At 32.8% G+C, this 23,848-nt stretch overlaps 1 protein-coding gene across 3 annotated transcripts; it reads left to right on the forward strand.

Annotated features, from left to right (window-relative positions):
• Window positions 1-140: 140 nt before the first annotated feature.
• Window positions 141-22,286, forward strand: Septin4 (septin 4). Of its 3 annotated transcripts, none has more exons than XM_018522759.1 (11): window positions 141-211; window positions 582-758; window positions 2,561-2,653; window positions 3,806-3,971; window positions 4,120-4,270; window positions 5,021-5,186; window positions 5,713-5,881; window positions 6,388-6,469; window positions 7,464-7,566; window positions 20,746-20,869; window positions 22,119-22,286. In XM_018522759.1, the coding sequence occupies exons 1-11, from the start codon at window positions 202-204 to the stop codon at window positions 22,192-22,194; spliced, it is 1,317 nt and encodes a 438-aa protein (XP_018378261.1). In that variant the 5' UTR covers window positions 141-201; the 3' UTR covers window positions 22,195-22,286. The 3 variants fall into 3 exon arrangements, with proteins under 3 accessions (XP_018378261.1, XP_018378262.1, XP_018378263.1); XM_018522760.1 differs by having other exon boundaries at window positions 5,713-5,869; XM_018522761.1 differs by having other exon boundaries at window positions 20,746-20,865; window positions 22,119-22,196.
• Window positions 22,287-23,848: the final 1,562 nt, after the last annotated feature.

Raw genomic sequence — 23,848 nt, forward strand, 5'->3', positions numbered from 1 at the left:
TTAACCTCTTCACGACGTGCAACCCGGAATGCATCATAGAAGCACGACCGACTATTGATCGGCCGGTCGACAGTGCGCCAGCGCAAGTCGAGGCTCGACGAGGTATTCATGAACGCAAGCCGCCCTCGGCCTTAGTGAGTTTGGTCGACATTTGGCTGCCGTTATGTTCGTCACACGGAAACACCCTTAGATGCTGCCATAATGTCCGGTGGTACGTAAACGTTTTATTGAAATAAAAATCGCCGCATGTTAAACGGTCCACCGCGAAATCCGTCTTTTTTTTCCCCCGAGTCAGCAAACCGGCTCGTTTCACAGCCGTCAGTTATGCAGAGACGCGATATGACGCTGATAAGTACTTACGTCGCTTGTATATGAGAGCCTATGAGTCAGCTATCGAAACTGAAAAACGCAATACGATGCACGTATAGTTTTATGTTATATTCAGAGATTCGTATTCGAACGTGCAGCGCGATTTTTCTTAATTATTGAGTGCTAATTGTTTCTATAAAAGATGGCGAGAGAAGATTTATATCTAGATATCGATATCGCGATATTAATGACCGTTTATTTCGCTCAGTAAGACAGGGATTATATCGGCTTCGCGACGCTGCCGGAGCAAGTGCACCGGAAATCGGTGAAGAGGGGCTTCGAGTTCACCCTGATGGTATTGGGTGAGACCGGTCTCGGCAAGTCGACGCTCATAAACAGCCTCTTCCTCGGAGACCTGTACAAAGACCGGCGAATTCCGGATGCGGCGGGTGTGTGTAATTTCTATTTAATTAACTTGACCATTAAACACGATGTCTCCAAGAACTAGACCATCGTCAAATCTGTTTCATCCCCTTACAAATAAAATTATACTCGCACGGAGAGAAATGAATACATTTTAAAAAATTACTAAATCTTAATATACAGGGTAAGTCTGATAAAATGTTCACCACGTTTTTCTCGAAAACGATTAGAGACAGAGGGAAGACACCTATTATCAAAATTGTAGGATAAGTAGGAGAACATACTTTGATGATCTTGAGTAACCTTATATGTCCTGAGTTTGATAAACTCACCCCGTATATTTCTTTGAATAGCATTAAATGAACATGAACTTACAGCAAATATTTTTTACTGACTAAGTAAATATTTACTCAATGAAGAAAATGACAATTAAGTCAAATTAACGACTTTAGTATTAAATACATAGGGTAAACTCGGGTATGATGGCCATAGGTTTTTAAAATGCAAAAAACATATATTTATTCTTATTATTTTTTAACAATATTTGGGATATTACTTTCACTGAAGCTTAAAGTAACAAATACTAAAATTAAAGAGAAAATACTTAACAGAACTTTAATTTTATCAAAATATTACAAAGTATGCACTGGCCATCTTATCTGATTTTTAGGGAAAAGATGGCCATGATATTAAGAAAGATAGCCATAGTATTTATAAATAAATAGTGAAAATAAAAGTATTAATTATAGGTCACATTGCAATTTACGTACCTTTATTGTGTATATGAAAATTCCTTGATTATTAACTCGTATGAATAAATCAATATGTGTTTCAATGCCAAATCGAGTCCAAAAAAAATATTAGATAATATTTATAATATTGTTATTTTGAACAGTGTACTCATATGAACTACTGTAAATATTGATTATCTTTAAGTATGATTATAAAAAGGCACTATTTATCAATTATTGGAGAAATTATGACCTATGGCCATCTTTTCTGTATGGCCATAATACTCTAGTTTATCCTATATATGGAGTAAATATTTACTTAGATTATTATTCAAACAAATATTTATTAAAATTTAATATTTTTTTAGTCTAGTCTTGTAAGTCTAATAAAAATATTCCTGCTATTTTTGCCGAATTTATGACAAATTTTTAACTAAAATAAAAAGATATCGGAGATGTAAGGTAAAAATACATTACAACCTAATAGTAAATCCATTCAAATGATTATTACCCTATAAAGTAAATCATACTATTCTTAAAACTGTAAACACAATCAACTTTCAAGATTTTATACATTTGTATTTTTCAGTAAAGTAAATTTTATCAGGTTAACTTTTAGTATTTGCCGCTAAGGCAAAAAATATAAAATAAATTCTACTATTCAGATGTATGGTAATTTATAAATTAATAATAACAAATTGTAGTAGCATAAAATTTACTTTACGAAATGTAAAAAGTACTTTATAGCATGACTATACAACAATCGTTCATCATTTACCAGAAAAGTAAAGTAAATTTTACATAAGTGAACACCTGCCTCTATGGATCTACCAATTCTACAAAATTTACTAGAATTTTAGCGCACATCGCTTTACATTTTTCTCCATGACGTGCGGTCGGAATCGGAATAATAATGACACCGTTTGATCGTGATGGAGAGAGGAGCTGTAGCATTACCGGAAATGATCGCTGCTCTGAAATCTTCCGCATCCGCGAGTTATTGACACGCGAAAAATATTTGATCAACTTACATAGTGGGCAAACTGCTCGTTCCGATCTCGACGAGGAGTCGATAAATATTCATCGTTCACTTTCAGAGCGGGTGGCTAAGACCACCTCCATTGAGAAAAAGACAATGGATATAGAGGAGCGTGGCGTCCGGCTACGCTTAACGATCGTAGATACGCCAGGTGAGAAATATTGATGAATTATTTATTTATTTTTATGTTAAACAAATTTATATAAAACTAAATATATAAAGGTCACTTGTAACTAAACAATATAAATGTGATACTAGGGTGTATAAGCAATAGCCAGATTACAGTTGCTAAAACATAATATTTCAAATGATATCGAATAAAGTAAAAACATACGTTTCGACCAAAACATTCGGTTATTATCAATGTTGTTACCATAAATATAAAATTACATCCTAAATTATATACGTAAATTATACTAAACGACTGTTATATGTAATTACATGTAATTATAGTCGTTTAATGTAACTAGTGTCACATTTATATAAATTTATATATTTTATTTAGTATATATAATACGTACCAGTAGATATGTTGAATTAATTTTTATAAATAGAGAAATATTTTTGTGAATAGCAATTTCGTGAAATTACTGCACTGAGAAAAATACATAATATCAAATTTTAATAAATGTCCCTGTAAATATCTGTTTGAAATGTTTGAAATAGCGCTAGATTAATATTTATTTACGGTAAATAAATATGTACTAAATAAAAAAAAAGATAATTAAATCTATCAAATTATTGGACAGTAGACCCATAAGTCGATCTTTAGACCCAAAATCTAAGTAGCTCATTCGATGGTTCTCTACAACTTTTATTTGAAATATTTGTTATTCAAAAATGCATTGTTCTCGAGACATTTTGTGTTAAAATTTTGTGTTAAAATAGCCAGACATATGCGGCACAAGTCAAGTACAGAATCCCAAGATGTGACCACCTAGAATATTATATGATCTTTCGATTGATAACAATAGTTTCTTTTTTATATCATTTTTGCAATGTAGAGCACGTTCCCTTATAAGACTCGCCTTGATTCAATATGGTCTTCTTCATTAACTTGTGTCGAACATTTCTCGGTCTATTTTCATTTAGAGTTGGTTGTTCCATCTTTGGATAAACTATGTGATAATTTATTTAGTAAATAAACAAAAGAGAAAGAGAATAACAGAATAAGAGGATAAGAGAGTCAGCTGAAGTTTATCGAAAGGTAGAACAACCCAGCCTTAATATTGTTTCCTCACGATTTTATGAAATAATTCTATAAGTGTTGTACAAATATCGTTCTATGACGGTACCTTTCAAGGATTCGGCGATGCGGTAAATTGCGAGGATACGTGGAAAGCATGCTCGGCTTACATCGACGAGCAGTTTCGTCAATATTTTACGGATGAAAGCGGATTAAATAGGAAAAATATTCAAGATAACAGAGTACACTGTTGTCTCTACTTTATACCGCCATACGGCCATGGGTACGTGATAATCCAGCTTTACATATATATTCTAATTTACAGGATTAACAATAATTTTCATCTCGCGAGAGACAATATCGAATGAAATTATGATATCAGACTCAATTACAGACTCAATTTTAATTTTAATACCTATCTTTCTTTATAGCCTCAGGCAGATTGATCTCGAGGTATTAAGGCGTTTACATCGGAAAGTTAATGTCGTTCCTGTAATAGCAAAAGCGGATACTTTAACCACTCACGAGGTCAAAAAGCTGAAGGAGCGCATTTTGGCTGACATCGAGGAACACGAGATTCAGGTAGCGTGCGAAAAGCTTTGGTTGGAGATTTGCGAAACTAGCACGACATTCTATTAATATAAAAAAAAAATAATTATAATTCAAATAGTATTTTTTATAGTTCTGTATAAAAATAAAAAAGTTTTGCATTGCTCCAAAAAAGTTTCTCCAAATGTCGTGTTGGTTTCAGATATTAAGAAGTTATTAAAAAATATGTAGGCGCCGAAACTTTGTTGAAAAATAATTTGAGCATACTCTCTTAGGACAAAAAGTAGAATTGCAAAATAATCAACACTTTACCTTCATGTGTCAAGCTATGTTTAAATTAATATTTAAAGTCTAAAAAAATTAGTAATTGTTGGAATTTTATTTTCAAACTACATTCATTGATGGAACTCGAATAATGCTGCTTGCGTAACTTGCAAAAGTACTTAGTAAAGAGAGTGATAAAATTTATTGTGTTTTCTTGTACTTTAGAAAGAGAGGTGTCGTACAGATTTGTGAAATTAATACATTTTTTCAATTTTGATTTTTTATATAAAAAATGCGGAGCTTTTTTTATTTTTATGTAGAACTGTAAAACTATGAAAAGTGCTAGGTTGAAACTGCAATTTTTCTATATTGATAGAATGTCGTGCTAACTTCATAAATACTCTCTCTTAGATTTTTTATTTTTAATATAAAATAACACGAATTTCGCGAGTTTATACTTTGCATGAATATTGCTCATAATTATGATACAGTAAATAACATTTTTTCGCGTTTTCGCAGATATACCAATTCCCGGATTGCGACAGCGACGAAGACGAAGAATTCAAGCAACAGGATAAGGAACTGAAGGCGTGTATACCGTTCGCGGTCGTCGGAAGTTCGACGGTGTTGGAGGTTGCCGGAAAGAAAGTTCGAGGCCGGCAATATCCGTGGGGAGTAGTGGAAGGTGAACATTTTTCTACATAAAATTAATTTTTTCCAATTGTACTGATTTCACTCATTACGAGGTAAGTGTAACGTTGAAAAATAAAATAAAATTTTTAACGTAAATATTTTGGAAAAAAATTTCGTGATTGTTATTTCATGTGAGCAACAACTTTGCTCGATCTATACCTAGCCAAAGAATTTAATTTCAATTATTATTATTAGATAAATCTTCACTAATGAACTACCATGTGAAAAAATTGAGAGTGCACTTCGGTGTAACATTAAAGAAATCATTCATTCGGAACAAGGATTTAATGTACTCGATGTCTTCACAATTACAAGAATACCGGCTTTTCAATTAGATTGTTAAGCAGGAGCCGTATCAAAAGCAATTAGGAATTTTATTGATAAAAGAGCTTTTGAAGCATAAACCTTCTGCGAGTAAAATCAATTAGCGTTTTCGAAAGCAATAGGGATGAATGCGTTAAAGTACTTCTGGCTTTCGCGTGCTCGATCTTTAACATTTTAATTCCGATTGATCATAGTCGAGAACCCGAAGCACAGTGACTTCGTCAAACTAAGGACGATGCTAATATCGACGCACATGCAGGATTTAAAGGACGTTACGCAGGATGTTCACTACGAGAATTTTCGAGCCCAATGTATTTCTCAAATTTCGCAGCAAGCAATCCGGGAACGGAGGTATTTACGCATGTAAATAAATATTGCATTTCAGTAGGTATATACAAACGGACGCTTATTCCGCGTTCGCAATGCGTACAGAACGCCTCGAAAGTGTCGCGTTCGAAATAATATTTTTTGTCTGCGTTTCAAAAGCTTTTCTTGAGATATAAAATGATAATGGATTATACTGTTATATTGGTTCCTTGAAGAACTTAATACTCTTTCGAGTGTTCTGTTTTGCATGGTTATTAAAAGCATCTATCAGTAATAGTTTCGAACTAATTTGTGATGGTATGATAATTCAATAGAGATGATAGTTCAGAGATGGTATGATAATTCAAATTAGTTTTATACAGTCCAGTAAAAATTGAAAAATTGTAAGATTGATTCTTTCGTAAAATTGCACGGTATTCTTCTTTGCTTTAATAATATATATTACTTATATAACTTAGCTTCGTTTGCATTTGATAAATTATTTATAGTCCCACTTTCAAATAATCAAAGATAAAAATATGTCTTTCATCTATTTTTTACAGCAAACTGAAAAGAGATTCCGGGCCGCACTTTGAGAATAGTATATCCGACACGGACAGACTTCTCTTGCAGAAAGATGAAGAGGTGAGCATGCAATTTAATGGCCGTATTAAGTCTTTCTAGAGACGAATTTGTGAAGTTAGAAATCAAAAAGTATTTTGCACTGAGAAAAAATTTTTTAATATTTATAGAGGAAAGCCCCCTAATATGAGATAGCGGCATTTCTGCTAAACTAATAAACGCTATCTATAGGTTCCACCATGAATTTATTACTCTTGGATTGAAAACTATTTAGTAGAAAATTCATTATTAGATCATGCCTGTAGTCATTGTAAAAAAATATTTTAGAATTTTGATATCTTCAAGTTTCATTGTATCTCATATTAGGAGCATCTCATATTAGGAGCACAATTTTTTGAATTTGTGATTTGCTCACTTTTTACATTTCGCTAATTTGAAAAAAAAATGAAATTTGAATTAAATTTTATATAACGTTATCTTAAAGCTTATTAAATTCCCTTCAAAATGACCTATTATTTTTTTTAAGTTCTACCCATAGACTTCTAGCATTTTTATCCAAAATGTATTCGGTATCTTATAATATGGGCCTTTCCTCTAAATATAATTACATTTTACTATAATTAAGATCATCACTACTATTATATTAGTAATAATAACTGCATAGTTTTATCAATAAATATGTATAACTGAAATGATAATAATTATAGTTACATTATACTAATTGCAACCATTTTTGTGGCAATAATAATTATAATTATATAGACCTTTCATTATCATATATATTTGTTAATAAAAGTATACATACAATTATTATTATTAATATTGTCGCAATAATCATAATTATAGTAAGACGTAATTATATTTACGAGTACAAATTCCTCACGGTGTAGTACTATTCCAAAAGTGACATAAATATTTCAATATTTAATATTAAAACAGACGTATTTTTTAAACATATTTTAATATTATTACATGTCTCTGAAAAAGTTAATCTTATTCAATTAAATTTTCCTGAAATATTTTCTCATACCGCTCGCTATGCAATTCATCTTTGCAGATACGAAGAATGCAAGATATCTTGGCACAAATGCAAGAGAAGCTCAAAGCAACCGGTCAAGTCGGGGGAGGTGTTGGATTGCGAGGCCGCGTGGGCAGCCTCGGTAATGATCTCGATTCCGTAGACGTGGAGAAGAAACGTAACAGTATTATAGACGTTTGAAGTGTAGATCATCTTTGGGACAGACATACATCCTCGGGATAGACATATATCCGGGATATGGAATTTTTCCTCCCGAGAGATCTGTACATATTCGTCTGGCTCTTAACAAAATTCTCTTGATGCATTACGTAAAATTTTCGAAATGGTAGTATTAGCACGAATTCTTTACATATTATATAACACTGAAAAAAATTTCCAGACTTTATTCGTTCAAAATGTAACAAACGGATATTTTCGGTAGATTTTAATCGTAGGTATTTATAGGTATTTACAGTCCATTGAAATTTTAGGACTATCAGATAAAATATTAAATTTCACCGGACAGTCCTATAAATACAATCAAAATTTATCGGAAATATCCGTTTGTTACATTTTGAACGGATAAAGTCTGGAAATTTTTTTCAGCAAATATATTAAATTATTGTCACAATAATTTAATATATTAACACGAATTTTTTACATATTATATAAATTAAATTATATTTGCCTCTATTTCATAGTAAGTAAATTTAAATGCATATTCGATTTATTAAAATTTAATTAAATTAAATTTGTCTATAATAAAATTAAATAATTAAATAATTAAGGTTATTAGTTTCTTCTCTATTATCTTTTATTTTCGTTTTGGAAGGATAAATAAAATATTAAATTATATTTGCCACAATTTTATAGATATTTTATAAAATTAAATGCATATTCGACTAATTAAAATTTAAATAGATTAAAAATTTGTCTCTATAATCAAATTAAATAATTAACCCTTTGCTGCACGGTGTTGCATATATGCAACACTTTATGCTTTTTCGTTTTTTGATTTTTAAGCTCGACTCTTAAGGTTTCTGCACATGCAATAAATTGTTATATGATCCTCAGATACTACTTTAATAATAAGTTAAGTACAGAAGCTTTTATTTTGTAATTTGAATTAGTTATAAACAAATTGATAAAAACCCAATTTTTTTTAAGGAAAAAATTGTTCCTGAAAAATTTTGATCAATAATCTATGCCAAAAAATATGTATATATATTATATTTTGAGGGTCGCTGATTACGAAAATAAAGTCAGATTTTCAAAATTCAGGATGACGGATCCAACATGGCGAACCAAAAATAAAAAGAAATGCTTTATTTATCTTGAGAAGTGATGTATTGGGGTTTTTGGGGTCGATGATTACAATTTTGAAATAAAATTCCTGGAATAAGTTATCCATTCGGCATGTAACGTTACTGAAATGTTGCAAGCTTCGGTTATGGTTAGGCAAGAATAAGGATATTGCAGCCAAAAAGATCTCTGTACATCGATTTTCGAGGTAAATAAAACATTTTTCAAATTTTGGTCCATCATATTCGATCCTCCATATTGAATTTTGCTAAATTGACTCCACATTCGTGATCAGCAACCCAGAAAACCCTTAGGTACAAAGTTTCAGAAAATTTGACTGCAACGAATAATTCGTGCATCAAAGGGTTAAGGTTATTAATTTCTTCTCGATTATGCGCTATCTTTTATTACCGTTTTTCTTTTATTACGGAAGGATAAAATATATAAAACCGCAAAAGATTCACCAATGTTTATTCGCCAAATATTTGATCAAATTGAGTTTGTACAGATCTGTCAACTATACTCCGCTAATGTCGGTGATACGTGAGATCGGAATGTATTTTATACTTAACATGCATAGCTAATTTATACAAAATAGCAAACACGCGTAATCGTATAAAAAAAATCAAGAGATGTACAGGGAGTTCCCGGGTTGAACCATTAAACTTAAAGTATGAATTTAAGACTTTAAAAACAAAATTTTATTCTGCAAATTTGCTCGTAAAAAGATATTGCCTTCTTATTTTAATTTCGTTTAAGAGATATTAACTTCTTATAAGTTACAGAACTTATAGGAATGAATAATATCGAAATATGTCTTAGGCTTGTTTGCTATGAAGAAAAAAAGTGCCTGTTAATGCTCTTCGATCACTAAAATGAAGGATAATGCAAAAAAATTACGGACAATGTCAGTTACCCATTCGGTCCCTCATCGATAAGTGCAATGTGTGTCTCAGGACTGAAAGCCATCATTTTGGATGAAGTATTTGATAACATTTTGATTATTGTAAAGCAATAACGGGAATAAATCTAGATATTTCGACTAGATCATTCATTCCTATATTCTGTGACTTATTTGTGTTAGAAATAACGATCTGTTAGAAATTATATCATTACATTTTTTATATTAATTTTTTAATGTTCATTACTTTATGACATATTTGGCACAAAATAAATATGTTACAAAGTAACAAACGTTAAAAATAACTTGGGACACGTAAAATTTTTAATACGAATTTTCCAACTGCGTAAGAAGTCACTGTCTGTTAAATGAAGCGTTTGCGAGTAAACTTCCACAGGAAAATTTTGTTTGCTTTGAGGTCCTAAATTTCCATATTTTGGCGGTTTAATCTGAGAGTACTCTGTGGCTGTGTTCGCTTTGACGTTTACGGTACTTGTGTGCACCAATTGTCCTTATTTAATATTTAATAAACGACAAGGATGAAACGACGCTTAAAGCGTTGTGAGCACCAAAGCGAAAACAGCCATATATATGTATACAGGAGCATTCGTCGTAAACCGAACGTACAATTGATCGCACAAACACTGAAATCGGTGGAGAAATATTCTCCCGGTCAGTATGCTGTTTAATGTTAGTACGGAGATCCGTAGTCCCGAGTATGCCAAGAAGTTGCGAATAAAAATTATTACATAATTAGAATTAACGTTCTAAATATACGCACAATAATTCATAATTATATAGAATTATATAAGAAGAGTGAAATATGCGAAATAAATTTAATTGTCGAAGAAACCAAAGATTCGCGTTGCACAGCCACTACTTTACTAAACTTTTTAGTTTTATAGACCCTTTAAAGTGTGCTTTAAGTTATTTTCTTGTAAGAAGAATTTGTAGATGTTTTGTAAGAATAAATATGCCGTAAAATAAATGATACGGTCAATTTGAATCTCAACAATTATTTCAAACTTTGTTTCATTTTTCCTTCAATTATTTAAAGAAATTAAATTAATTTGAGAGAGAGGGAGACATCATCTCCTTGTCATTAAAAAAACTTTTTTTATTGCTTTTACTAAAAAACAACTTTTTTTACTGCTTTTACTAAAAAACAACTTTTTTTACTGCTTTTACTAAAAAACAACTTTTTTTACTGCTTTTACCAAAAAACAACTTTTTTTTACTGCTTTTACTAAACAATAACTTGTTTTACTGCTTTTACTAAAAAACAACTTTTTTTACTGCTTTTACTAAACAACAACTTTTTTTTACTGCTTTTACTAAAAAACAACTTTTTTTATTGCTTTAACTAAAAAACGACTTATAAAAAAAGAATCTATCAATATCATATATCAATATCAAACTATGATATTTGTTGATACATGTTGATGTATAGTTTTTCTCTCTGGAGGTAGAAGTTAAACTTCATTTTAGTTCCATGCTACGTATATTCATTTCCATCTAATCTAAAGTTCTTAACTATAAATATAACTAATTTGCGCGAGAGATTTTAAATTCATTTTCTGAATATATTTCGAATTTAATTTTAAAGTAAATGTTGTAAATTTGCAATTCTCGTTCCTCGAAAGTTAAATGGAAAAAAAACAGAAAAATACACTTTTTTTTAGAATAAATGCGTAATAGAATCGGCTAAAGATGATAAGGAAATATAAATCTTGCTCGAGATAAATTCGTTTTCATTCTGATTGTGAGAAAGAAAAAAGATAAATGCTGTTTAATTATTTAATTAATATTTAATACTTTATAAATATATTTTTTAATTTAAAAAGTACACGCTATTTCGTTGCTATCGAAAGGTGATAAATATATTTTGTATCATTACGGAAAATTATTTTTGAGAAAACTACTTGAAAAAAATCAAAAGCTATTGTTTCGTATACCATAGGTACGTAGAAATACAATATGATAGGGATTCAGTTCCACGAAATTCGCATTTTCTCGCAGTTCCAGGAATTATCTCAATCAATGCATTGCATCGAGTTTGGAATATTGATTATTGCGATATGTAAACCTGATTTACACGATGCTTTTTGACTAGTAATTACCGTACTGATTTTGTAGCAAATTAGATAATAAATAAAAAAGTATGATTAAAATTTTGTTTTAAATATCTATCATTATAAATTTAATTTAAATATTTTACTAGCAACTACCGTGCTGATTTTGTAGCAAATTAGAAAACAAATAAAAGAGTATAATTAAAATTTGTTTTTAAATATCTATCACTATAAATATAATTTAAATATAATTATTATTTAATTATAATTCAAAAATTATTTAGAAAATTTTTTTCGAAAAACGATAGTTAAAAAATATATAATTTAAGATACTTTTAGTCCCTAGTTTTCTATAATTCACTAGAAGACTAGCACGTTAATGCTAGTAAAATTTTGTAAATCAGGCCTTTGTATAACGCAATAAATTCGTTCGAAGAATATTTTTCCAAACCTGATGGCGACCAAAGACACGTAATTTTCACGTTTCAATACTGCGTGATAGCATTTTAATGCAAATTGCATGAATACTGAATTTGAAAGAGAATAAAGCATCTTGTTAATCAGGCCTATGTATCGCAAATCCTTTGTCAAAGAAAATTTGTCTGAATTTGACGGTAGCCAAAGAATGCGTGTGATTTTCACGTTTCAGTACTCCGTGATAGTATTTTAATAATATGTTTTGCTGCAAAAATTGCACTAAACTTGAAAAAGAATGAATAATTAAAAAAGTAATATTATCTTATTTCAATAATACCAAACGATCCTGTCATCCTTAATGAACGGATTTAACGTTCAAAAATCAAATGGACGCATCGGTGAGGAAAATCGACGCGTCAATCGATGGAAGAGAATTAATTGTTCCATAAGTAGATGAAAGAATTCAGTTTAGTACTCACCGTTCGATGTCCCATCTGTCTCACAATGCTGACGACGCTGGTGCCGTTTAAGATGCTGTGGCTTCTGTTATTCGGTATTTTCAGGAACCCTAATTGTCTGGTTGCAATAATTGTACACTTGGCGCAAATATCACGCTCGTCCGATTTCAACCGTTACTTTTGGCGGCGCCCAGTCCGATGAAATTAAGAACGAAATGCGCGAGAAAGGAAATGTCCAGCTACGCACGAAATTTTCGTAAAAATTATAACGCACACGTATTAACGGCCAAATTTGAAAATGTTACGTGGCATCGCGGGACGACCTCGAAAAAATCCATATGTTCGCGCGAGTACATTTTGCAACTTAATTACGAAATTCATTGGCTCACTTTCGTTCAAATTATTGTCCGGGAAGGAGTAAATTCGACAGAATTTATCGAGGAAAAGAGCGATAAATATAATTTACTGCGTAAAACGTCTGTCCATTCGCGCACAACGCAACGGTATAGACCGAACTAAGCGCCACGCTTAGTCAACGCGCCGCTTACTTCGCGATATCGTAAAATTCCTTGTTTATACGATCATTTTGTCCCAAATTTATCATTTCAAGTAGCACCGATTCAATTGAGTTATCGAGAAAATACGCGAGGCTGCGTGAAGGGTCCGTCCGTCTGCAACCAACGATCGACTCGAATAGACTGAACTAAGGCGCCATGCCCCCGCCGGCCGGCCGGCCGGCGGGCCGGCGGACCGGCGCGCAGCTCACTTCACGCACTTATTTAGTAATCACAAAATTTCATTGTCACGCAGTTATTTTAGTTCAGATTATCGCTAAACGGCGCTGCATTCAATCGGAAATCACTGGGAAAAACATACAATGCTGAAAATGAGTGAAGCGTCCGAAACTCTTCTCTTTTCGAGTAAAATTTGTACGAAAATAAATGCGTGCACATATCGCTATCAAGGGCAAGTTCAAGTCGGACAAAGTGGGGGTAGTCTGCTCGCCGAACGATTAAATGTGATTGGTTGGTCTATAAGTAACAACCGATTATATTCATTTGCTTGGCAAGCTGGCTAGCAGTTTTGTTCGACTTGAACTCGCCCAATGATAGTAATATGCGCGCACTTTTATTTTCGTAAAAAAGGTGCTAGCGAAGTACAATAGGAGTCAGGGATCCGGACCGAATCGAAATCGGAACCGAAAACCGTTTTGGAATCTTTTTTTTAGTGAACCGAAACCGAAACCGTACTCAAATTTTGTATAGTTCCGAAACCGTAACCGAACTGGTAAAATTTTACGGTTTTTTTCGGTACTTTTACGGTTCTTTTTTCAGTTCTTAGTTTTTAATCTTTATCCTTGCTCTTAATCTTTGTTCCTTCATTCAAATCACCAATGTCCAATCCAGTATTATCATCGCCAGTTCTCTTAATAACCAGAATGTAAATACCTCCAACACTTCACATGATATAAGAAATCTGGCGGGATCGCGGGACATATTTAATGTGAACTTTTTTTAAGAAATAGATTAGTATTTCTTTTTCTTCCTCACCAACATGTTGCAAGAATTTTTTCCAAGTCATGAAAATATTCAAGAATATATATGTAGACTTTATGTACCTAATAAGTGAGATCTACTCGTAAGAATCAAATAAGTTGTAAGAAAGGACTAAAGCCCAGTTTCACAATTCACGGTTAACTCTTAACCGAGGTTCAACTTATTTCTCATTTTTTTCCAATTCTAGAATTGAAAAGAGATAATGAATAAGTTAAACCTCGGTTAAGAGTTAACCGTCAGTTGTGAAACTGGGCCTAAGAGAAATATGCCTAAAATAGTGTTTACGTAATTTTTATTCAAAGTCACGTGATCAATTGACGCCTCTTTTCGACTAGGCTCTCTAGATCGAACGGGTGAACACGCTCTCTTTCTCTCCTTCCTTTCCTCCTCCCCCTCCCCGTCCTTTCTCTTAGGCCCAGTTCCACAACTCACGGTTATCTCTTAACCGAAGTTCAATTTGTTTCTCGGTTAAGAGTTAACCGTGAGTTGTGGAGCTGGGCCTTAATAGAACAAATTTAAAGAATAAATAAAATAAAGCAAGTAGAACCGAAAAAAAAAATCGTTAAAATACCGTAATTTTTACGGTTTCGGTTTTCTTTACTGGTAAAAAAAAAACCGAAACTGAAACCGGAACAGTTATTTGATATTTTATTAAACCGGAACCGGAATCGAATCGAAAAAACCTTTCGGTCCGGGTCCCTGATAGGAGTAGAAAACACACCGCGTCGCCGGCGAGAAGAATCCGAATGTAGTCACGCATATATTTGACTTATCTTCCGAGATTCGTCGTTCGCCCTGTCACCCGTGATGAATCTCGTACGATATTATCCCCGACAGCACTCGATTTGATAGAATTACCGGCGAAACGCGACTCACTTCGCAGTTAACAAGGTCACGCGCGTTGAGGCATAAGCCGTTGTGTTTATTTAAAATACAATAGTACTAACGTATCGCGATTCGCGGTACTACGACGCGTTGAAATGTTTTAGGAGGTTCGACTTATTCATTGTCTCTTTCAAGTTCTAGAATTGGAAAGACGTGAGAAACAAATTGAACCTCGGTTAAGAGTTAACCGTGAGTTGTGGAACTGGGCCTTATTAGTTTCAGAAGTATTTGCCGGTGGCAATCTCGTATTAACCGTTTACTAATAACAGTCTTATTTGCAGGGTTGGCAGATGTTACTTTTCTGTTACTTTGCCGTTACTTTTTATAATAAACAATTTGATAATGAGACGTTGCAATTTTTAGTGACGGTAAGGCTAACTAACTAAATGTTAAGACTGTACTAAGATTGGAAAAGTCACTTTGAAAAGTAACTCGTCACCAATACGTGTTTCCTTACTAAAATAAGTAATAAGTAATGAGTAACGCGTAACGCGTTACTAATACGTTACGTGTTACTCGTTTCTTATTACTTATTTTAGTAAGGAAACACGTATTGGTGATAGGTTATTTTTCAAAGTGACTTTTCCAATCTTAGTACAATCTTAATATTTAGTTAGTTAGTTAGCGTTACCGTCACCAAAAATTGCAACATCATCAAATTGTTTATAATAAAAAGTAACGGCAAAGTAACGGAAAAGTAACGTCTGCCAACCCTGCTTATTTGTGAAAAATAAACATTAATTAGCAATTTTATACAATGAATATATTCTGTTCTAGCATAAACAATGAACGAGCTTTGTATGTATTCCTGATTTTAGAAGCTAAATTTCTCGACTGCGAATACTTTTTGAGCATTCAAACAATATAAGCGTTTTTAATTTCCCCTTATTTTTCGGATGATATATTTTCTATAATTAATACACATCTTTTTGGTATATATAATTTTAAGAAACATACAGTCTATTTTATTCTTTATGAATAAATTGTTAATTGCTCAGCAAGAAATAATCGTCAATTAAACGTCGAATCGACGTCGAATTGGTGTTGAAATCATCGTATCGATTCGACATCAATTCCATGACTCATTTTTCGATGGATGATGTTTACTTTTTAAAAATAAAGTTTTTTTTAAAAAAATATTTTCTCTGTACAAATACTTTTTAGACTCATTGTAGTTCGTCCGCGCATGACAGTGGTGTAGACTGAAGCATGCGTTCAACCGCCGACGATTGACGTGCCACTCACTACGCAGTTAACAAGGTCATGCGCGTTGAGGCATAAGCCGTTGTGTTTAACATACAATATTGTTAACGTATCGCGATACTACGGCGCATTGAATTGTTTTATTAGTTTCAGAAACATTTACCGTGGTGGCGACCTCGTATTAACCGTTTGTTAATAATTCTCTCTTAATTACTTATATATGTACGCATTTATACATACATTATTTATAAGTAACAAATTCATATCTATGTGAAATTTATGAGGTCTGTTATATTTCCCAATATCGGTATCAGAAGATTGAGATTAAATTTGATTAATTAAAAACAAAGTTCGCTAAATTATTGGTTTTTTGATCTATTCAATTTAATATTTTTCTCTCTCTCAATTTCAGTCTTTAATAGTAACGAGTCTTTTATGCTCGGTCTACAACTTTACTTTAAGAGGCCATAAGCCGTTAACTGTAAGAAATTCTCCAATCACAGTCGATTATTTTTCTCATATTTAACTGTGATTAATCAATTTTTTAAGGCTTACTGCTGACGGCCTCTTAAAGCAAGGTTGTGGACCGAGCATTAGGCAATGTTAAGGAACTTATAACTAAATTTTATGTAGATATAAATTTGTATGTAAATGCATACATAAGATGTCTCATGTGATGCATAAATATGAAATTTCTATTCACATATACACTGAGAAAAATTTCCGGGCTTTATCCGTTCAAAAAGTAATAAACGGATATTTCCGATTGATTTTGATCGGATTTATAAAACTATCCGATCAAATTTAACGGATGGTCCTATAAATACGATAAATTTGATCGGATAGTCCTGAAATCGGATAGTCTTATAAATCCGATCAAAATCAGTCGGAAATATCCGTTTGTTATTTTTTGAACGGACATTTTTCTCAGTGTAGAAATGACTGTGATTGAATATTGTCCATAAATCTCCTTATAATAAAAGTGTGTATAATATATAACAACTCATTCGATCTTAATTGTATTAAACGATTAAACAAAAATATACTACTATTCGCGACTCATTTATTGCTTGTTTAATGTAACTCTTTCCGTACATACAAACTAATACAATTTATTCATTTGCAACGATTCGCTTTGATGTTGTCGAAAAATCATTAGCAAATCGGCACGAATGCTAAATGACAATGCCAACTCGACTCCATCTATTCGTGTTTCACGAATGACATACAAACGGCAATTGCAAATCGCACGTAATTTGCTTAGCTTGCATAGATTGGGTTTACGATGAGTTCATTACGCAATTTGTAAAGTTCTATATTTGCGTGAAAAGAAAGTAAAAAGTTATGGTTGTTCTACAATGTGCTTTTTGTTTCCTGTTTCTTCCTGTTTGTCTCTTGCCTTCTTGATCAAAAAAGCAAGAGACAAACAGAGACAAACAGCAAGAAACAGGAAATAAAAAGCACATTGTAGAACAACCATTACTGCATCGTATTTGTTAAACCAGCGTACGAGAATAAATCGTCAATCCGAAAATTAAATGAATTAAAACTTTCAGAAACATTAAAGACTCCTGATCCGGGCGATAGTATTCGGAAAAATTCAGTTCCATGAAATTTATTCGCCTCATGCGTATCCATTTCTCGGAATTGTTTCCACGTGCCTATAATAATGTAGCGTTAAAACAAAATTCCGCCCATACGCACAATTTTACCGTTTATTCTGTTCGACAATTCAGTGAAGCCCACGCGTACGTTATAAAATATCCTTTACATTTTACAACATCAAACTTAAATTTCGAAAATGACTGCATTTAGCAGGAAAAGCAGCTTTACAATTGTTATAAGCTTTTTTAATGTATATAATTGAGGGAATGAGCGGAATAAATGCAGAATTCTACTTAGACCCTATTTCTGGAATTAGTTTTTGCCTTTGATTCCTCACTAGATCAGTGAGTTCAAAAGGTATTTGTACAGAGAAATTTTTTTTTAAATCTTTATTTTTAAAACGTAAGTATAATCCAGCGAGAAATGAGTCATTGAATTAATGTCGAATCGATATCGATACAATGATTTCAACATCAATTCGACGTCGATTCGACGTTTAATTGACGATCATTTTTTGTTGGGTAATTAACAATTTATTTATAAAAAATAAAATAGACTGTATGTTTCTTAAAATTATATATGTATACCAAAAAGATGTGTATTAATTATAAAAAATATATCATCTGAAAAATAAACGAAAATTGAAAATTATATTGTTTGGATGCTCAAAAAGTATTCGTACTGTCGAGAAATTTAGCTTCTAAAATCAGGAACACGCGAAGCTCTTTTGTTTATGTTAGAACGAAGTATATTCATTGTATAAAATTGCTAATTAATGTTTATTTTTTACAAATAAGATTTTTTTATGAAAAAATTTCCTTGTACGAATATTTTTTGCTCTCACTGTAAATGTCTAATACCCGTTTCTACACCAGTAAATGTAGTAAATTTTTATCTTAGTTCAACTAACTCTTCTTTTTCAAATTTTAAAAATTAAAGAAAAATGAAGAGTTAGTTAAATTGAAATTAAAGTTAATCTATGTACATTGGTGGATACTGGCATTAAGTAATCATATTAAAGAATCTTGTAACAGAGAGTTGTAAACTCAAACAACATAAAATTTAAGACGATTCTAATTGTAAAAGTCGTCCAATACGTCTTTAAAGTTTAATTTACACCGCGCTTATTAAAAACAAATTAGACTTTTGTTATCATTTTTTAAATATGAATTTGTAAAAATAATAACAAATAAAATAAATAAACGACAAAGATGTGTTATTAAATAGAAATGTAATCTTATTCAAACAACTTTCATATGTATGTAGTTTATTTAAAGTGTAAATATTAAATACATTTCCAAATTAATTTTCTTTGCAGGGATTGTACAATGTGATACATCCTTAAGTGAATTAATGTGAAGTAAAATGCTACTTTAAAGTCGCATCATTTATTGTTGCAATTTGATTCGTGATATCTATTACGATATCTTGCAACACGTCGTTTAAATCTTGCGTATCTGCCTACGGAAAAAACAGTGATGCAATCGAAAGGAGAACTATTAATCTAACTTATTGTTATCTCTGTCTCTTGAGTAAGGCTTTCATGCAAATTATACGGCAACCACCATCGAGCAAACCCGCTAACAAATTCTTGGGATATTGCCAAACGCGTTTTTCACATAGAATTAAGAAACTATCTGAACACTTTATCGGTCTATTGATAATAATATTGACAAAAATAAATTTAGGATTTATCTATTTAGTGAATTTTGTGTCATAATAGTAGCCTAGAATGGCAGTAAAGTAATTAAATCTTTCTGAAGTTACGATAATCCAATTTTAAGAACGCGAGACACCTCCTTTAATCGTTACAAATCACTTGAAAATATAACTAAGAGGAAGAGACACGGCTTCGTATTTCGACAATTGTACAGAATCAGGAATCATCGCGATTACACCGAACGAATGATTAGACCCATCGCAGAAACCTGCGGTTTTATTATTAGCCGTAATTACAGTTATGCGATCGCACCAAAACTCCCCGAATAACGAATATTGCGTACTCCAATCATCGTCCCGTCGGGACTGAATTGGGCGCTATAAAACCATGGTTGTCGAGATGAACCATCTCAGTTTCGCGAACGATCGTACAATTTTATCGAATTTCTAATGATCCGTAAGGTTGGTACAAATACTTCGCGGGAGCATTTCGTAGAATTTTCATTAAAACTCTGCGGAAGATTTTGTGTAAATCAGCAAACGAGATAAAGAGTTAATCAACTCTTTTTCTTGTAGTGAAAAAACGCCTCTTTATCATAATATTAACTCTTCATCTCGTTTACCGATTTATACGAAATCTTCCGTAGAATTTTCATTAAGATTTTAATACGGAAGATTTTATGTAAATCGACAAACGAGATGAAGAGTTAATCAACTCTTTTCGTTTTCTGTTAAATTTTATAGGATCCAATTAACTCAATGTGAGTCGCCGCTGCTCCTATTCAATAATATCGTTATTTCTTATTAAAGCAATGGTTATATTTGACATTATACAGTATCAATTTAACATTATATCGTGTCGAATTTAATTATCATTTTTAGTAGGAGCAGTGGCGATTCACATTGAGTTAATTTGACCCTATAAAATTTAACAATGTCGTAGTAAAAAAAGTCTCTTTCCCATACAGCAAATGTATCAAAAATACATCTTAGAGATATCTTAAAGATATATTTGGAATATGTGATATCTTTAGGATATCTGTCTGATGTATTTCGGAAATTTCTGCTGTGTGGGTTATCGCAATATATTAATCACATTGAATTAATTAATTTATCATTTTGCGTCGAATCGATATCGTTACATCGAATGGTGCGCAAGACGCGTTCGCATCAGTGGTGCGAAATCGTTTTCTCATTAATTCGTTACGAATCTTTCTTTTTCGTCAATACGTGTACAAGTTTCCGTGTTCTTCTTTCGCACAGGCGGCACTATTAGCGATGTTTCTAGTAGGAGTTCGGAACGAACCGCAAGGTCCGGCCTATCTTCCACCTGGCCCTCGTACTGGAGGAGGCGGGACCGGTCATCCGGACGATTGGGCCGGTGTAAGTATGTATTTATTATATGTAATAACATAACTTCGAGAAAAAAATAATAAATTTGTGTGACATCAAGGCAAATAGGAGTTCAAGGAAAAATTAACGCGTTATAACAATAAAAATGTAAATGTAAAAGTATACAAATTAACTATTAATAGATTAAAATAAATTTCACCGCATCTGGACCTTTCAAGGTCCGCGCTTAATTGTAGCGCGGAAACGGCTTATAAAATCAAGTTGTGCCCATTGAAACATTTGTTCAGAATGAAGACAACTACAACATATTCAAAAATTAGTCAAATTCGCAGAAACATTTTCCACAAGATTGAGTCTTTTAGACTAGATGATGACTTAGGTCCAGTTCCACAACTCGTGGTTAATTCTTAACGGTACTGAGAAAAATGTCCGTTCAAAAAATAACAAACGGATATTTCCGATTGATTTTGATCGGATTTAATGGTTAATTCTTAACTGTACTGAGAAAAATATCCGTTCAAAAAATAACAAACGGATATTTCCGATTGATTTTGATCGGATTTATAAGACGATGAATTTGATCGGATAGTCTTATAAATCCGATCAAAATCAATCGGAAACATCCGTTTGTTACTTTTTGAATAAAGCCCGGAAATTTTTCTCAGTGCGAGGTTCAATTTGTTTCTCATTTCTTTCCAATTCTATAATTAGAAAGAGATGAGGAATAAATTAAACCTCGATTAAGAGTTAACCATAAGTTGTGAAACTGAGCCTTAATCATTAGAGATCCGCTAATCGTCGAGATACACTTTATTTTCGGAATGTGCAATATGTGATTCTTGAATATGTTCTCTTTGACATTTGCAACACTTGCGAATATCAAAACTCAAACATGATGAGTAATACTGCAAAAAGTTTTGACATTCTAGCAATCAATTTGAGCGTCCTATATAATTATTTTGGATGTTAAACAAAATTATTTTCAAATCTGTAGCACAATTTTTAAATACTTTAGCAAAACCGTTCTTTCTGTGGATGCTCGTGAGTATTGCAAATGTCAAGTGGAACTTATTCCTTGTGACACTTTTCTGGGGATCGATTGTGTATCTTGAAATGAGGTGAAAATGACAAAAGTGAGCAAATTTACTAAAACATTTATAATTTTATTGGTCAAACAGTAACACTTTCTCGCTTTTGTAATTTTCACCTCGTTTCAAAATACACAATCGATCACCTGGTCCCGCTATTATTAGACATGTCGTTCTTATTGAAACCTATATCAGGATCCAGCGAACTATGAGTTTTCGTACGAGGTCCAGGACGCGGGGGCAGGTCTGGACTTTGGGCATCGCGAGATGAGGAAGGACATGGAGGCCACGGGGACTTATCATGTGCTACTGCCGGATGGTAGGACCCAGATCGTCGATTATATCGCCGATCAGAATGGGTATCGGCCGATGATACGGTACGAAGGAACCGCCACTTATCCCGCTCCAGGACCGTCGCAAGAAGGCTACAAATATTAGAGTCCTGACTCTTTTTTTGCTAAGTACCGATCTTTTTTAGCGCATTAAAAGGATCGATTAAATACTATATATTCTTGAACAGGGATCGGCGTTTTTTCTATAAACGTTTTCTATAAAGAACCAAAGAATATCTTGGGTTTTGCGAGTCAGGAGGCGGAATCAAAGATTATGTAGATATTTGTACTAAGGGAGAAAACAAATATCCATGACTTTTTTATTGACGAAATTCAATATATAATGATAATAACTTTAGAGCCGACCTCTGCTCTTAAGTCTGGTTCCACCAATGTAAGTTTAACTTATTTAATCTCAATTCGATTCACTCTTTATCTTTTTCTAATTCTAAGAATTAGAGTAAGATAAAGAGTAAGTTAAACCGAGATTAAAGTTAATCCTACATTGGTGGAATTGGGCCTTAAAGATATACGACAAACATGATCGGGATCCATTCGTGGACATGTCGAATATTAGTAGTATTAGGACAAATGCTGTTGTACACGCTCGAGTAATGTAAGAAGATGACTTTTTGTTCAGGAAGATCAAAATAATACAAGCGAAACGTTCGCCGTGACTGTGACAACGATCTTATCTGTAATGTGTAATAAATATATAATTTGACGAAGAAATATAATAAAACCTGTCTCCCCTTGTTCTCTTTGAGATATCCTGCAAACGTTATCCGTCGGATAACCTGCAAACGTTTCGCACTGACAAACGAGTACAAACGAGTACAAACGATCTTTTTTCGAATGCCGTTGGCCCCATTTCGATATCTTTAAAATTGGCGAAGTTCGCTATAAAGAGGTTGCGCAAAAATTGAAAAGCGTTGTATCTCCGAACCCTTTGAGGTACAACCGAAAGTAAGAGAGGTACAAACGGGTACAAACGATTCTCTTTCGAATGCCGTTTGTCCCATCTCGATATCTTTAAAATTGGCAAAGTTCGCTATATAGGGGTTGCGCAAAAATTAAAAAGCGCTATATCTCCGAATCCTTTGAGGTACAACCGAAAGTAAAAGAGGTACAAACGGGTACAAACGATTCTCTTTCGAATGCCGTTGGTCACATCTCGATATCTTTAAAAATGATGCTGACTTCCCCTCTTGGCGCATTTCTGAAATTTTGAAATCGCTGTATCTCCGAATCCTTTGAGGTACAAAAGAAAGTAAAAGAGGTACAAACGGGTACAAACGATTCTCTTTCGAATGCCGTTTGTCCCATCTCGATATCTTTAAAATTGGCAAAGTTCGCTACATAGGGGTTGAGCAAAAATTGAAAAGCGTTGTATCTCCGAACCCTTTGAGGTACAATCGAAAGTAAAAGAGGTACAAACGGGTACAAACGATTCTCTTTCGAATGCCGTTTGTCCCATCTCGATATCTTTAAAATTGGCAAAGTTCGCTATATAGGGGTTGAGCAAAAATTGAAAAGCGTTGTATCTCCGAACCCTTTGGGGTACAACCGAAAGTAAGAGAGGTACAAACGGGT

The sequence above is a fragment of the Trachymyrmex cornetzi genome, unplaced genomic scaffold (assembly GCF_001594075.2).
Source record: "Trachymyrmex cornetzi isolate Tcor2-1 unplaced genomic scaffold, Tcor1.1 scaffold138, whole genome shotgun sequence".
In the NCBI taxonomy this organism is placed as follows: Eukaryota; Metazoa; Arthropoda; class Insecta; order Hymenoptera; family Formicidae; genus Trachymyrmex; species Trachymyrmex cornetzi.